Source organism: Haemorhous mexicanus, chromosome 21 (genome assembly GCF_027477595.1).
Source record: "Haemorhous mexicanus isolate bHaeMex1 chromosome 21, bHaeMex1.pri, whole genome shotgun sequence".
NCBI classification, from domain to species: Eukaryota; Metazoa; Chordata; class Aves; order Passeriformes; family Fringillidae; genus Haemorhous; species Haemorhous mexicanus.
This window is the reverse complement of record NC_082361.1, coordinates 10,169,019-10,181,909: the sequence shown is the minus strand read 5'-3', so window position 1 is coordinate 10,181,909 and position 12,891 is coordinate 10,169,019. Positions and strand designations below refer to the sequence as shown.

General features: G+C 59.3%; 1 protein-coding gene across 8 annotated transcripts in view; it reads right to left on the bottom strand.

Moving 5' to 3' along the window:
- Positions 1 to 3,591: 3,591 nt before the first annotated feature.
- RGS3 (regulator of G protein signaling 3) overlaps positions 3,592 to 12,891 on the bottom strand; it is a 71,608-nt gene continuing 62,308 nt past the window's right edge. For 7 of the 8 annotated variants that reach the window (XM_059865029.1, XM_059865026.1, XM_059865027.1 and 4 more), the window contains 5 exons: positions 10,355 to 10,428; positions 6,597 to 6,698; positions 5,711 to 5,772; positions 4,928 to 5,094; positions 3,592 to 4,838 (listed from right to left, as the gene is read on the bottom strand). In XM_059865029.1, coding sequence (XP_059721012.1) covers positions 4,653 to 4,838; positions 4,928 to 5,094; positions 5,711 to 5,772; positions 6,597 to 6,698; positions 10,355 to 10,428 — 591 coding nt within the window. In that variant the 3' untranslated portion in view covers positions 3,592 to 4,652. Of the gene's footprint in view, positions 4,839 to 4,927; positions 5,095 to 5,710; positions 5,773 to 6,596; positions 6,699 to 6,781; positions 9,225 to 10,354; positions 10,429 to 12,891 lie in introns of those variants that run through there. The other variant, XM_059865033.1, reaches the window with a different exon arrangement.

Sequence of the window (12,891 nt, the reverse complement as noted above, 5' to 3'; positions counted from 1 at the left end):
TGCAGACAGCTGGGTGCTCCTGTGGTGGGGCTCCAGACAGCTCCTGGGGACCTCAGCACCCAAATTAGAGCTCAGGGTGCTCCTGATAAGCCTCAGGAGCCCTGAGCAGGGTGAAGGGACTGTCAGGGCAGCTCAGCTGTTTACTCCAGGCAGGGAATTCTTGTGTCAGTGGTTTCAGTATCAAACTGCTGAGCTGTGTTTAGTCTGTGGCTGGAAAGCAGCCTTGCTTCTATTCTGAGAACATTTGTCTAATCAGGGGTCCAAGGAATGATTTTGCTCAGTAGAAAGTTCTGTTTATTTGGGTAAGTTTTTCCTGCAGGATGGGTGCCTTGGAAAAGCCCAGTAAGGGCTGAGCAGTGCTGGAGTGTCTTAGGGCACAGGACACACTTGAAAAAAAAGGCAAAGTTCTGTTTCTGTAGAAATAAGAGAAAAGCTTTGTGCTCCTGGCTTCCAGCCAGCTCTGGAATGAGGCTCCTTGCAGCCCAAGTGCTGCAGGTGCTCACCTGGGATGACCACATTCCCTTCTCTCCCTCCTCATTCCTTTTTCCCAGTAAATCTTTGTGCTAGAGGTGCTCAGAAGCTTGAGCTGCATTTTCAGCTGCCACATTCAGAGCTTCCTTTGCTTTTGTGAATCACAGGTGACCCCCAGCACCCATCCCTGTCAGCCACATCAGACAGCTGATGCAATACTGACCTGAGGGACACCTGAAGGGTCAAGGCCATCGCCTGAGACAGATGACACATTTTCCCACCTCTCCAAGTGCTTTTTGTTCATCCCAACCTCCTCATCCCTGAGGCTGTGAGGGAACCATCACGTTAAACCCAGGACCTTAGGATTTTACCTTTTTCAAAAATGTCAGTTTTTGAAGCTTTCAGCTCTTTCTGGTGATAATTCCCATTTTCCCACATAAATCCCTTCCCTGGGAGCTTTGCTTTCAGCTGGGTGAGCTTTGTGCCATGGATGAATGAGGAGCACCTGGGTGGACTTTGCCCTGTTTGCACACAACAAACACGGCTGAGCTGCTGCTATTTGCAACTCAGCAACCACTAATTTTTAGCCCAGAGATAAATCCTCGTTATCTGCTGAGATAATGCTCCCTGTTTTGGAAGGCACTCCTTTCCACACTGGGAAATTCCCTTTGGCTGCAGCACCAGTGATGTCCACAGGCAGCTCTTCCCCACATCCCTGATCCTCGGGATGAGCCCAGGAGAGGCAGCAGCTCCTGCTGTCACCCTTCTTGGGTGGCTTCAGTGAAGGTAATGTCCCCTCTCCTCCCCCAGGGCCACCCCCAGCCAGGTGACCCCCTGATCCCAGCATTGCTGCTATGGGAATGTCCCTCCAGCAGTGCAGGTTGGATTGTGGCTCAAATTAGGAATTAGGGATATACCTAATTCCCATTCCCTTCACACAGGCTTGTGGCATTGGCATCAATGAGTCAGGAATTTCTTCTCTTGGCATGACTGGATTTTGTCCTGGATATTTGATTTTGTGCTACAGAAGGACATTTCTCTTCTCCTTCTGTGCTGTAAGCTCAGTGTCCCTGTAAGAGCTCCCTGTGTCCCCTTAGGGTTGTGGGGCTGGATCTCCTTCCCAACCAATGTCCCCAGAACAAACCTGGGCTGGATCTCCACACCATCCAATGTTCCCCAGCACAAACCTGGGCTGGATCTCCACCCCATCCAATGTTCCCCAGCACAAACCTGGGCTGGATCTCCTTCCCAAACAATGTTCCCCAGCACAAACCCCCTCCACGGGCTCACTTCCCTCAGCAGTTCCTGTGCAGATGCTCCAAGCTCCTCACACCTTCTGCTCTGCAGCACAAAGTCTCGGAGAAGCTGTTACAGCCCCTCTTCCACAGCACAGAGAGGACAAAGCTGTGGCTTCAATGTCACCACAGAGTCCATGAGAAGACCCGAGTTCGTTTTGAGACCTGTTCTGTGCTGGGGGCACTGGCCATCCCAGGAAAACAAGGAAAAAACACTTGGCCTTTCCAGCTTTGCCCCAGCCTGTCCCTCCAGGGAATCGAGTGTCCCCAGGCACATGGGGATGGCGTTTGCCAAGTGACTCAGGCCAGCCTGGAACCCAGCAATAAATTCTCTTACAGCAATAAGCCAGCTCCTGCCACTCACCCAGGGCTATTTCATCTTTCCAGGGAGTCAGCCCAGGTCCTCATTTCTCCACCCCCACAGGGCCTTTGTCCCCTGCAGGGATCAAAGCCAAACACTAGATTCCCACCCCACACTTCCCACAGCAGCTCCAGCCCTCCCTGCCTGCCTCCCTGGGCTGGGATAATTCCTGGAGGGAAGGCAGGTTTTAGGCTCAAAACCCCGAGAGGTTACGGGGTTGGGATGCTCCTGGGCATCAGCAGCACCACGGGATGCACCAGGGCTGCTGTGCTCTGGGCAGGGAGAAGGTGACAACAGGGACTGAGCTGCCCAGTGCCCACAGAGCCCCCAAGCCCAGACCCTCTGTGGGTGTCCCAGTGAGCCTGGGGACATGGAAAAAATGGGACAATGAAGGGACCCTGCTGTAAGTTTCCTAACACTGACAGTTTGGGATGGAGTGAGGAGCTCAGGAGAGTGCAGATGGAGAGAGGGGGAGGTGCAAGAAAATCTGTGTCAAGTCCAGACCCAAAGGGAAACCCTCCTAGCTGGGAAGGAGAGGAGATGAAAGCTCTGGGCAATACCAGGAGAAAGAGAAGGGGCTGGCCTGGAGGAGGCAGCTGGGAGGGTGCCCCCACCCACTGGGTCCCAGCGGCTCCGGGGTCAGTGACTGGGTCACCACTGGGACACCATCCATGGACCTTGACCCTGGGGTGCCAACAGCATCTCCAGGAGAGCCACTTCTCCAAGCCTGCTGTCCCAGCCAAGCCCTGAGCAGAGCCCTCAGCTCTGCCTCACCTGGCATCACCTGCTGGTTGTTTGAAGAGGGAAAATAGGCAGCTCCCCAGGACTGGTACCTGCTAGGGAGAGCTGTGCCCAGGTGGGGCAGCCACACAGCCCTGGGCAGCACCAGCAGCTCTGGGCAGCCACACCACAGCCCAGCACAGCCCTGTGACACCACAGTCACATCCCTGAGCCATCCAAGGCCCACCACAACCAGGTGGCACTTCAGGTACCAAACACACCCTGAACAGCCTTTACAAAATATTTCCATCCCACACCAGAGCACTGCCCTTGATGGGGAGGAGCAGCCCTGCCAAGCTGTGCACAGGCCTGGAGCAGCTTTTTGTTGCTGCTTTTGGTGTGTCCCCAGAGGGATGTGGAGCTGCAGGAGGTCACTCAGCACTGAGTACTGGTGTGTTTGGGCATTTCCCTGCTCAGAGCTTCGTGCCCTGCCGAGTTTAACAGCAACCGCTGGCCTTGGGAACGGTCTCACTTTGGGCAAAACTCTGCTCCTACACCCAGACCTGGCCTCAGGAGCATCTGGCAGCTGCTCCATCATAAAAAAAAGCTCAGAAATTCATGGAATCAGATTTTCCCTTCTTTAGGCACACAGTAACAGGATTTTACACTCTTCAGCGAGGCGAGGGCCACACAGCTCCACCAGTGCTGACAAACACAGCACGAACAAAAGCCAGCTACAAGAAATTATATTCTCCTTTTATTTACCTATGACCATGACAATGTAGGTTTTTTTTCTAGCTGCAGAGATGCTTTGCACTGTAAACTGGGAGGCAGGCAGTGCACCCCACCCTGCCAGGGCCAGCAGGAACCCCTGCTTCCCAACCACAGCATTGTTATCCAGAGTCAGGAGAGCGGCTGCTGCACAGAGTTGCTTTTCTGCTTTTCTCCATCACCAAACCCTCCGTCGTCAGGGCATCAGTATATTGATATTTACACCAGGCTCCCCCAGCGGCCCGCTGCCAGGGAATGGGTCTGGCACACAAAACCTGCTACCTTACAAAATCTACACACCTGGAAAAAGAAAAAGGCATCCACTCCGCCGGAGAACTCGGCCGCAACACACACAAATATTGCACTTGTAACTTGGGAACAGGGAGGACACAGGGCTTTCCTATCACACAGCAACGTGTCCAGCTACAGGAGGGCAATAAATAAACCAGGGGTGAGGGCAGGAGGGGGTGCTTTGCACACCTCCAGCACAGGGCAAGGACCCAGCTCTCGCTGCTCCCGGGGGTCCCACCACGAGCCAAGGAAGCGCCAGGCTCCTGCCAGAGCTGCTGCAGGGCAGCCGGGAGGCCCCACAGCACAGGGAAGCACAGCAGCATCCTGGGGCTGCTCCAGTTCACAAGGCTTTAATCCAGGACCACATCTGTGTCGGTGCTGCTGTCCCGTTGCCAGAGCCCTGCATGAGATCCCCTCCTCCTCACCGAGCTGGGCTTACTCTCCAGCAACACTCCTGGCTGGGGCAGGTGCTTCACAGTATCTTGTGGGAGCTTCCCTCCTGGCTAAATCCACGCCGGGGCCACCCCGAAGGCGTCGTACCAGCGATGGTGGGGCTGCAGCAGTGCTCGCCTGCCCGGCCTGTGGTGCCCTCGGCCCCGGGGTCAGTGCCTTCAGCTGCCCCCTGTCCATACAGCCTGGGGCACGAGCAGCACAACGAGCTCCCGCCAGCTCCTGGGAAGGCCTCCACTGCCCAATTCCATGTAAACATGCAGTCCCAGCCTGCCCCGAGACAGTCCTTGGGCCTACAGTGGGGAGCTGCCCTTCTTCTGGTTGATTATGTCCAAGTAGAGGTCGGAGCGGAGGAAGCGGGGGTACGAGTCCTTCTCCATGAGCCCGTAAATCCTCTTCTGTGCCAGGTCAAAGCAGCTGCGGGTGATGTTCTGCAGGTTCTCCTTGGTGTGCTCCCGTGTGTAGGAGTCCAGGTTGACCTGTGGGCAGAGGAACCAGGGCTGGTGAGCAGCTCCCCAGGCAGCCGCCGCGCCGGGAGCCGCACGCCAGCGTGGGAGCCAGCACTCACCTCCTTGCAGGACTGGATGGCAATGTACTCAGCAAAGATCTTCTTGGCCTTGGAGACCATCTTGGACTGGGATTTGATCTTCTTGAACTCCTCACAGGCCAGCCAGAACTCCAGGTTCTCCTCGCTGAACTCAGTGCGCAGGAAGGCCCTGAAGGCAGCGAGCCCATCTGTGGGAGACAGGGACACAGCTCTGCTCCTGCTCACAGACAGGGAACAGCCCCACAGGAGCCTCAGCTCTGGCAGAGCTGCAGCCCAAAGCACCTCCCTGCACTGCCCAAAAGAGCCCCTTGTGCAAACAGGCAGCGATGGCACTGCCAGGGCAGCACAGCCTGTCCAGGAGCTGAATCCACATCCCCAGCCTGGCTGCAGCACCAAAAGGCAGAAGGGAGGCTGGGCTGGCGTGGGGACAGGACCCCCTGGCCATCCCCTGGGCTGGGTGTAGGAGGGGGTGCCTGAGAAGGGTCCTGCCATGTTCAGGATGCTCTAAAGCAGCTCCTGCTCCTCTGCACAGCCCCAAACTGGGCACAGACACGGATCACTGCCCCCTCCTCCCCAAGCTGGGGGCTGCAGCCCTGACCTGAAGCTCTCCCTGGCCCCTGCCACCAAGTTCCCCCCTGGGCCAGGAGGAGCAGGAGGGGGGCAGACGAGGGAGAGGCTAATTTGGCTTTGTGCATCCCCAGACACCGGAAGGGATTAACAGAGGAAATCCCAGCTTTATCCAGGCACGTGTGTGGATATTCCCCTGGCAGCAAACACAAGGGGAAGGGATGGACACACACTCACATTTGTGCAGCAGCAGCTTCTCCAGGGAGTCCCCCCACTTGAGCGCTTCCTCGGGAGTGGGCCTGTGGAGGAAGGACGGCACATTGGCAAAGCTCAGCAGCAAAAGCTGCTTTTGCTGCCTGCTAAACATTTCCAGTGAATTAAAAGCCAGGCTGTGAGCCCAGCACGGCTGCTCCCAGCTCCCAAATCCGCTCCTGCTAGATGTTTCCAGAGGATAAAGCCACGCTGTGTGCCCGAGGGGCTGGCCCTGTCTCCCACCTTGGTACTGGCACTGGCAGAGCAGCTGAAGGCAGAGCCAGGCTCTGCACCAGGCAGCACCACAGCAGCTCTGCCGAAAGGAAACTGCTGCCTTTGGGCTGGCAAGAAGGAAATCCAACCCCAGGGGGTCTGTGCAGGCAGCTGTCACACTTGGGGTGTCTGAGGAAGAGCTGAAGAAGCCCTGGGTGATGCAGAGCTGTGGAAAAGTGGGATTTCAGCTGCCCCATTCAAGCAGCCAGAGAAGCTGCCAGGAGCAAGAGCAGGGAGGACTTGTCTCCAGCTGCTGGAGCATCTCCAGAGCAAAGTGGTTTTTCAAACCATCCTCTGGCCAGTTAAAGTTCCATAGACAGGCACTGGGAGAACGCTGCTGTCAGGTAAATTTCCAGCCCAAGCTGCTGCGGTGCCTCTGTGCAGGCAGCACCTCTCATCCTCCAGCAGCAGATTTTCAGCCAAAAAAATATTTTACATGCCTCTCTAGACACAAAAAGTTTGTCCACAGCTTCCCCAAAAGGGGTGAATACAGCTTTCCTGGAGGTGAGGAGCTCCAGACCACAGCTTGCCCCCGAGCCCCCACGGTCCCCGAGCCCCCACGGTCCCCGAGCCCGCGCCGCCCGCTCGCAGCACCTACTTGAGCGATTTGAGCACTTTGTCCAGCTTGCCGGAGGGGTTGGCTCCGGGGGACTCGTTCCGCCGCCGAAAAATCCCCAGGCGGTTCTTCATGTCCTTGGCTCTAGAGAGAAGAGCGAGTGTGAGCGGGCGGGCGAAGGGACACCCGGCCCCGCGGGGACCCTCCGGCCCGCGCCCACCACCTACTCCTTCATGGTGTGCCGGCGCTGCAGGCTGCCCGTGTGCGGCCTCTGCACCGCCAGCAGCATCTCGGCGTGGAACTCCAGCGGCTGCGGCTTGGACAGGTCGCGGAAGAAGGGCATGGCAGCGGGTTCAGCGGGGACAGCCCGAGCGGCGGGGACGGCGGGGAAAGCGGGGACGCTCTGCCGGCCGCCCCGAGCCGCGCTCCTGCCGCAGCGGCCAGCGCGGAACGGGAAGTGGGAGGGCTCAGCGCCGAGAGCTTTAAATGCGGCGTGGGGCGGCCCGGCAGCGTGCGAGTGAGTAAAGGCTGTGTCAGCCCCGCCGCTGCTTGGGACGGCTCTGCCGTTGCTGGGGAAACTTGAGGAAAGGTGGAAAAAATCAGCGCCGAGGCGGATAGTGGGGCCTTTCAAGAGACGGCGGGGGAAAATAATCACGGCGAGGATTTACGAGGGCTATTTATAGAGCGCAGGGAAGGCAGCGGGGCCGGCGGCGGGGCGGAGCGGGCTGAGGAGCAGAGCGGGGACCGCGCTGCCCCGTGTCCCCCCTGCGTGGGCACCCGCACATGCACACCCCACGGGTGTTCACACGTCTGCGGTGCCAGCCCGTGTGGGACATGGCCTGGGGACATTTTCGTAAGGGGATGGCCGGGACTGGCAGCGCAGGGCATTGGCCAAAGACACCCCACTCTGTCACCCGCGCACGGGTCCCCCGCTCCAGCATCCCTGGACAGACAGACTAAGGGACACACGGCCGTGAGGCTCGCGGTTGCCCCGGGGAGCTGCCAGTAACACAAAGCTGTACAGATTTTTGGGAAGCGCCGTGGGAAAAGGAGCAAACCCCCCCAACGGGCAGGGATGGGACGGGCGGTGCTGCCCCCGCGTGGCACAGCGCGGTCACTGCACCCGGACACCGCGGGGACCGGGACCAAACACGCTCCAAAACCCCAATAATACAGCAATGACAAGGTTTAGCGCTTGGGCCTTGTTTCCCTTTTCTGGCAGTCTTCTCCCAATGGCACTGATCTGTCATGCATTAAAAAGCAAGTATATTGCTATCTTAATTACATGTGGCTGGAACCCTTATAACTAGAAAGAATTACAGCTTCCATCTGTGTTTTTAATTTCTTCCATTTAAAATACCTCTCCTCGATCTCATAATGAAGTGCACACAGACAGTGTTTCACCGCCTGTGGATGTCATGTATTTATCAAAACTTAAGAGCATCGTTTTTTTCTCAACACACATGGATTCTGCCCCCTAAATCTGAAGCTCCTTATCTAACAACAAACATCTCATTAGTCAAGTGGCTTCAGTTTCTGATTCTTGCTCTTTCTGATTCTGCAAATTTAATGTTACAGGATCTGCCACAGGTCGCACAGCAAGGATGCTCAGAGAAGCCACCTCTACCTGGCCAAGCCATACCCAGGGACACAAGGGGGACAGGAGGGGTTCAGGGCACAGATGCACCACCCTACCCCAGGTGATGCTCTCCAGACTCACTGCTCTCTCCAGTCCCAGGAAGGTAAAACACAGCAACCACTGGGAGAAATACAAGGTGCAACAACCCCAGGGCTCAGTCCAATGAGCCACAGAATGATTGTAGAGGGCAATCCCTCTCAGTCCCTGATGCCACCCATACCCTCAAGGACACAGTTTCACTGCCTTCACACCCCCTGAGCTGTGCTCCCAGCAGGACGCATGTCCCACTGCTGCCAGGCACCCGCTAGAGTGGGAAAAGCAGATCCAAACACGGAGCCTCACGCTCCAAACACCATCTGCCTCCCATTGCTGCACCGCCAGCGCCGCCGGCAGCCGGGGACCCGCCAGCACGGGGGACGAGCCATCCACACAGCCTCGAGCAGCAATTCCAACAGTGCTCCCAGTTTAGCAGGGCAGCAGTCGGTGCCCGGCGGGGCTGGCAGAGCACTGTACACTCCTTGTGTGACCCACGAGGGTCACCCCCACAGCACAGCCCTCGGCACCAGGCCAGCTGGAACACACCAGGCAGGTGATCCTGGCTCCTGGGTGGGTTTTCCAGCTGGAACACACCAGGCAAACACCTCCTAAGGAAGCTCCCCAACTTCTACATGCTCCTCTTGCACACCCTTGCACAGAAGGAGTGGCACCAACCCAGCCTGTGACAGCCACAGGCAGGCACAGCCCCTAGCTGCAGCCACACTGCACAATAAATAATTCCCCAGCAAAAACAATTCCACAAAATAATTGCTGACTTCACTCCTCTATAAATTGATCTGCCTCAATAAATTGATCTGCCCCAGCACCCCAGCATGACCACGAGGCCCAGCACCATCACCCCGCACTGCTTCCAAACCATCCCCAGGGCAGCACATCCCCCTTCCTCACAGGATGCTGGGTGTCCTACCTTTCCAGGTATTTTTCGGAAAAGTCCACCATGGCGTGGTACATCGAGGCCGGCAGCGTGTGCCGGGAGAGGAGCGAGTGCGGACCCGCGGCCCCCGCCCCATAAATAGTCCCGGGGCCGGCTGGGACGGCGCAGCGCAGCCAATGGCGCTGCCAAGGCTCCTTGGAGCATCCCCCGAGCATCCCCCGCCGCTCAAGGTGAGCGCGGAGCCCTCTCCGCAACCGCCCCTGACCCCGGGGGGGCCCAGCCTCCCCCGCCAGCCCCCCTCCCCCGGCGCTGCCACGCGGCCGGGGGGACGTCCCTGCTGCAAGGGCTTCGTTTTCATTTCGAGTGCTGGGGGGGGAAATAATAAAAAGAGCTAAAAATAAGCGGCAGCGATGAGGCAGCGCGGGCCGACAGTGCCGCTCGCTGGCACAGCCGGCGAGGCCGGGCAGCTGCGTGCGCAGCGCCCTCGCACCCCGAGCCGCTCCAGCCACGTGTGGCTCCTCCAGCTGCCGGGCACACGTGGCGCAGGGCACGGGGCACGCAGCCAGGGGCACCCCGGCGGCCCCGGCACCGGCCGGATCCGCGTTCCGGAGGAGCTCGCTCCCTCATATCCTCACTCGTGCACCTGCCCCGCTCAGCTGCAGCTGTGTTTGAGGACAGCAAAGGCCACGGCTGCCTTGTCCTTGCTTGCACCCAGTTTTTGGCACCCCAAAGCCTTACCGGGGGCAGCAGAGAGCTGCCGGTGTCCCTCGGGGGTCCCCGCGGTCCCCGCTCCCGCCGCGCTGCCGCGGATGTGCCGCAAGGGCTGAGCCTGACCCGCGGTGCGAAACCTCCCCTTTCCACCTCCCCATTCCTCCTCCCGGCATGGGGCCAGCGGGAAGGAGGCCCCCAGCTCAGATTTCACCGCTTCCATGTCCTCTCCCTGAACCCGGCCAAGCTGTTTTTCCCCAGAGCCGGTGTCTTCACCCTGCCCGGGCACGGTGGAAGGGGGTGCTCCCAGCTGGGCTGGGCAGTGCCCCCAGCACACCCCGCACCCTCCCTGGAAACAATTCCATCTGAAGTGAGAGCCCAGCTCATGGCTTTGCTGCTGTAAAAAGTCAGGGAGAGGACAGGGATCCTGAGGGCTCCTGGTACCAACAGGGCTAGGCTGAGGTGTCTGACCCCACAAACAGCCCTGGCTCTCCCTGATGCCACCCCCGATGTGACACTTACAGGCTCTTGCTGCGCTTCTTGCGGGAGGTCTCGTCCCCTTCATCACAGCTGCACTCGGGGTCTGCTCCACTCAGCTGGGGGGAACAGAAAAACAGTGTCTGCCATCACACCAGGACGTGCCCAGGGTGTCACTCTGTGTCACCAGCCAGCAGGGCCAGCATCCCCATGTCCCCACAGCACACAGCCCAGACCCACAGCACCCACAGGGCCCCTTCCTCAGAATGGCAATGACACGGGACAAGCTCCTGACACAGGAACCTCCCTGCCCTCACTCATCCTCTGCCACCTTCAGCCCGTGGCACTCCTGGAGCATCCAAGGAGACCCCAGGGCTGCTGGCCCAGATACCTTCCAGGTTTAAGGTGCTGATAGTGGAACGTACTACAGGGAGGACATTCACATCCCTACTCCTGATGCTCCTACTCCTGTTGCTGAGTGGGCACAGGGATCCTGCCACTGCCCACAGAGCCCCCCAGAACCAGGCTGGGCACCCAAAATCAATCAGGAGCTCCCAGCACTCCCCAGGCAGGAGAAATCAGAGCAGTTCACCTATTATGAATCATATCATTGCAGTTTACAAGTCTCCTCTCTGACCACTGCTCCAGGGCAGCCTGGACAAACCAAGGGGATCCGGGATGTGCCATGAGCTCAGGGCAGCACCAGGACAGCCACAAAGCCTGGCATCAGGCAGGGAGACCCGCGGGATCACCGTGGCTGGGGCGCTTTAGCATTCCATTCATTCCTGCACGCTGCAGATGCTCACGGCCAGCCCCGCATCCCGACCCTCGGCAGCTCATCCCGTGCCCCGGGGCTGCCGGGCGCTTTCCAGGATCATCACCCGCGGCCGGGCCGTGGGAACTCTGTGCTCAGCCCCGCAGCCCCGGGCCCGAGGTTCCGGACATTTCCTTCCATTCTGCGCCCGGCTTTCCGGAGTTTATCGGGCCCGAACAATGCGGCCCTCGCCGAGCGCCTTCCCCGGGCCGCTCCGGCCCCGGCAGACGGGCTGGCCGCGGCTTCCTGCCATTGTCCGTGCTCGGGGACAAAAGGCAGCGGCAGAGCTCTCCCGAGGAGTCCCGGCGCTCCCCACCGTGCCCAATAAAACAACCAGCTCCAAACCCCACCGCGGGAACGGGGACGGGGAGGCACACCGGGCACGATGGTGTTAAAAGAGGCTGTGGGATGAGCCTCTCTGAAACACTCCCAGATGGGAAAATAACAAAGAAGGTCGATGGATGTGATGGCCCTGCAGCCGAGGCCACTCGGTGCAGGTGTTGCCAGTGCTTGATAGCTTGGTGGGGGAATTCCCTGTGGGAATTGTGCATCAGTGTCCTGCTCCAAAAAGCTGGGAGGTTTCATTGAACTGATCAAGGGCACAGACCAATGAAAGTGCTTCCAAAGTGTAGGCAGGGGGTGGCAGTAGCCCAATCCCACAGTGGCTCAGCCCCGTGTCTGGCTTCCCTGACTGCTGCACACCCTCCACAGGCAGCTGGAGAGGTAGGGCAAGGGGAAGGGACAATGGGAGCACGGTGGGAATGGATGGGACAGTAGGGACAGAAGAATGGGAGCAGGGCAGTGGGAACAGGGCAGTGGGAATAGGCCAATGGAAATGGGGCAGTGGGAACAGGGGAATGGGAGCAGGGCAATGGGAACAGGAGAATGGGAATGGGATGGTGGGAGCAGGGCAATGGGAGTAGAGCAATGAGAATGGGGCAGTGGGGACAGGGGAATGGGGGCAGGGCAGTGGGAACGGGGCAGTGGGCATGGGACAGTGGGAATGGGGGCAGTTGGAACACAGCAGAGGGAACGGGGCAGTGGGAGCAGGGTGATGTGAGCAGGGAGCAGGGCAGTAGGAACAGGCAGGGTGCCCAGCAGAACACGTGGGCAGGGATTTAGGCTCCAGGCAGCCAGAGCTGCTGCAGGCTTGGAACTGGGAGCTGCAGGAGGGGCAGCCACCACACTGCCCTCTCCACCGGCACAGGCTGCCCATTCCCTGCCCCCAAAATCCCAGTCCAACGTGCACCAGAACAGTTTAACGCAGGAGGAGCTCCGGTCACCTCTCGGGAAAGCATCCCCCCAGAGGAGAGCAGGAAGCGCAGCTGGCGGCTCCCCGGGGCAGGGGGGAGCAGGACCCGAGGTGCCCGGCAGGGACACACAGCCCGCCCGGCTCGGGCAGCGCTGCGGGGCTCCAGGGCTGCAGGCATGCAGGGCTGCAGGCTCGGGGCTGCACACACTGCGGCACTGTGAGCTCTCCTTCAGGGCACCGCTCACGGGACGCCCTCAGCCGGCGCTGACGCTGCCACCGCCTCCCTCGCACGTGTGACAGGCAGCGACCGCGTCCCTGACACAAGGGTGGCTTTTCTTTATCGGGGATAGGGCGGACTGAACCCTCCATCTCCTCCCGCACACAATTGTTGGCCTCAGTCCCCAGGAGAATTTGGGCTCCCCTGCAGACAGCAGCCCCATCCCAGCAGTGTGTAACCCTGGGAAGGGCTCTTACCAGATGGTCAGGGACTCTGAGCCCAAAAATTCTTCCAGGAAG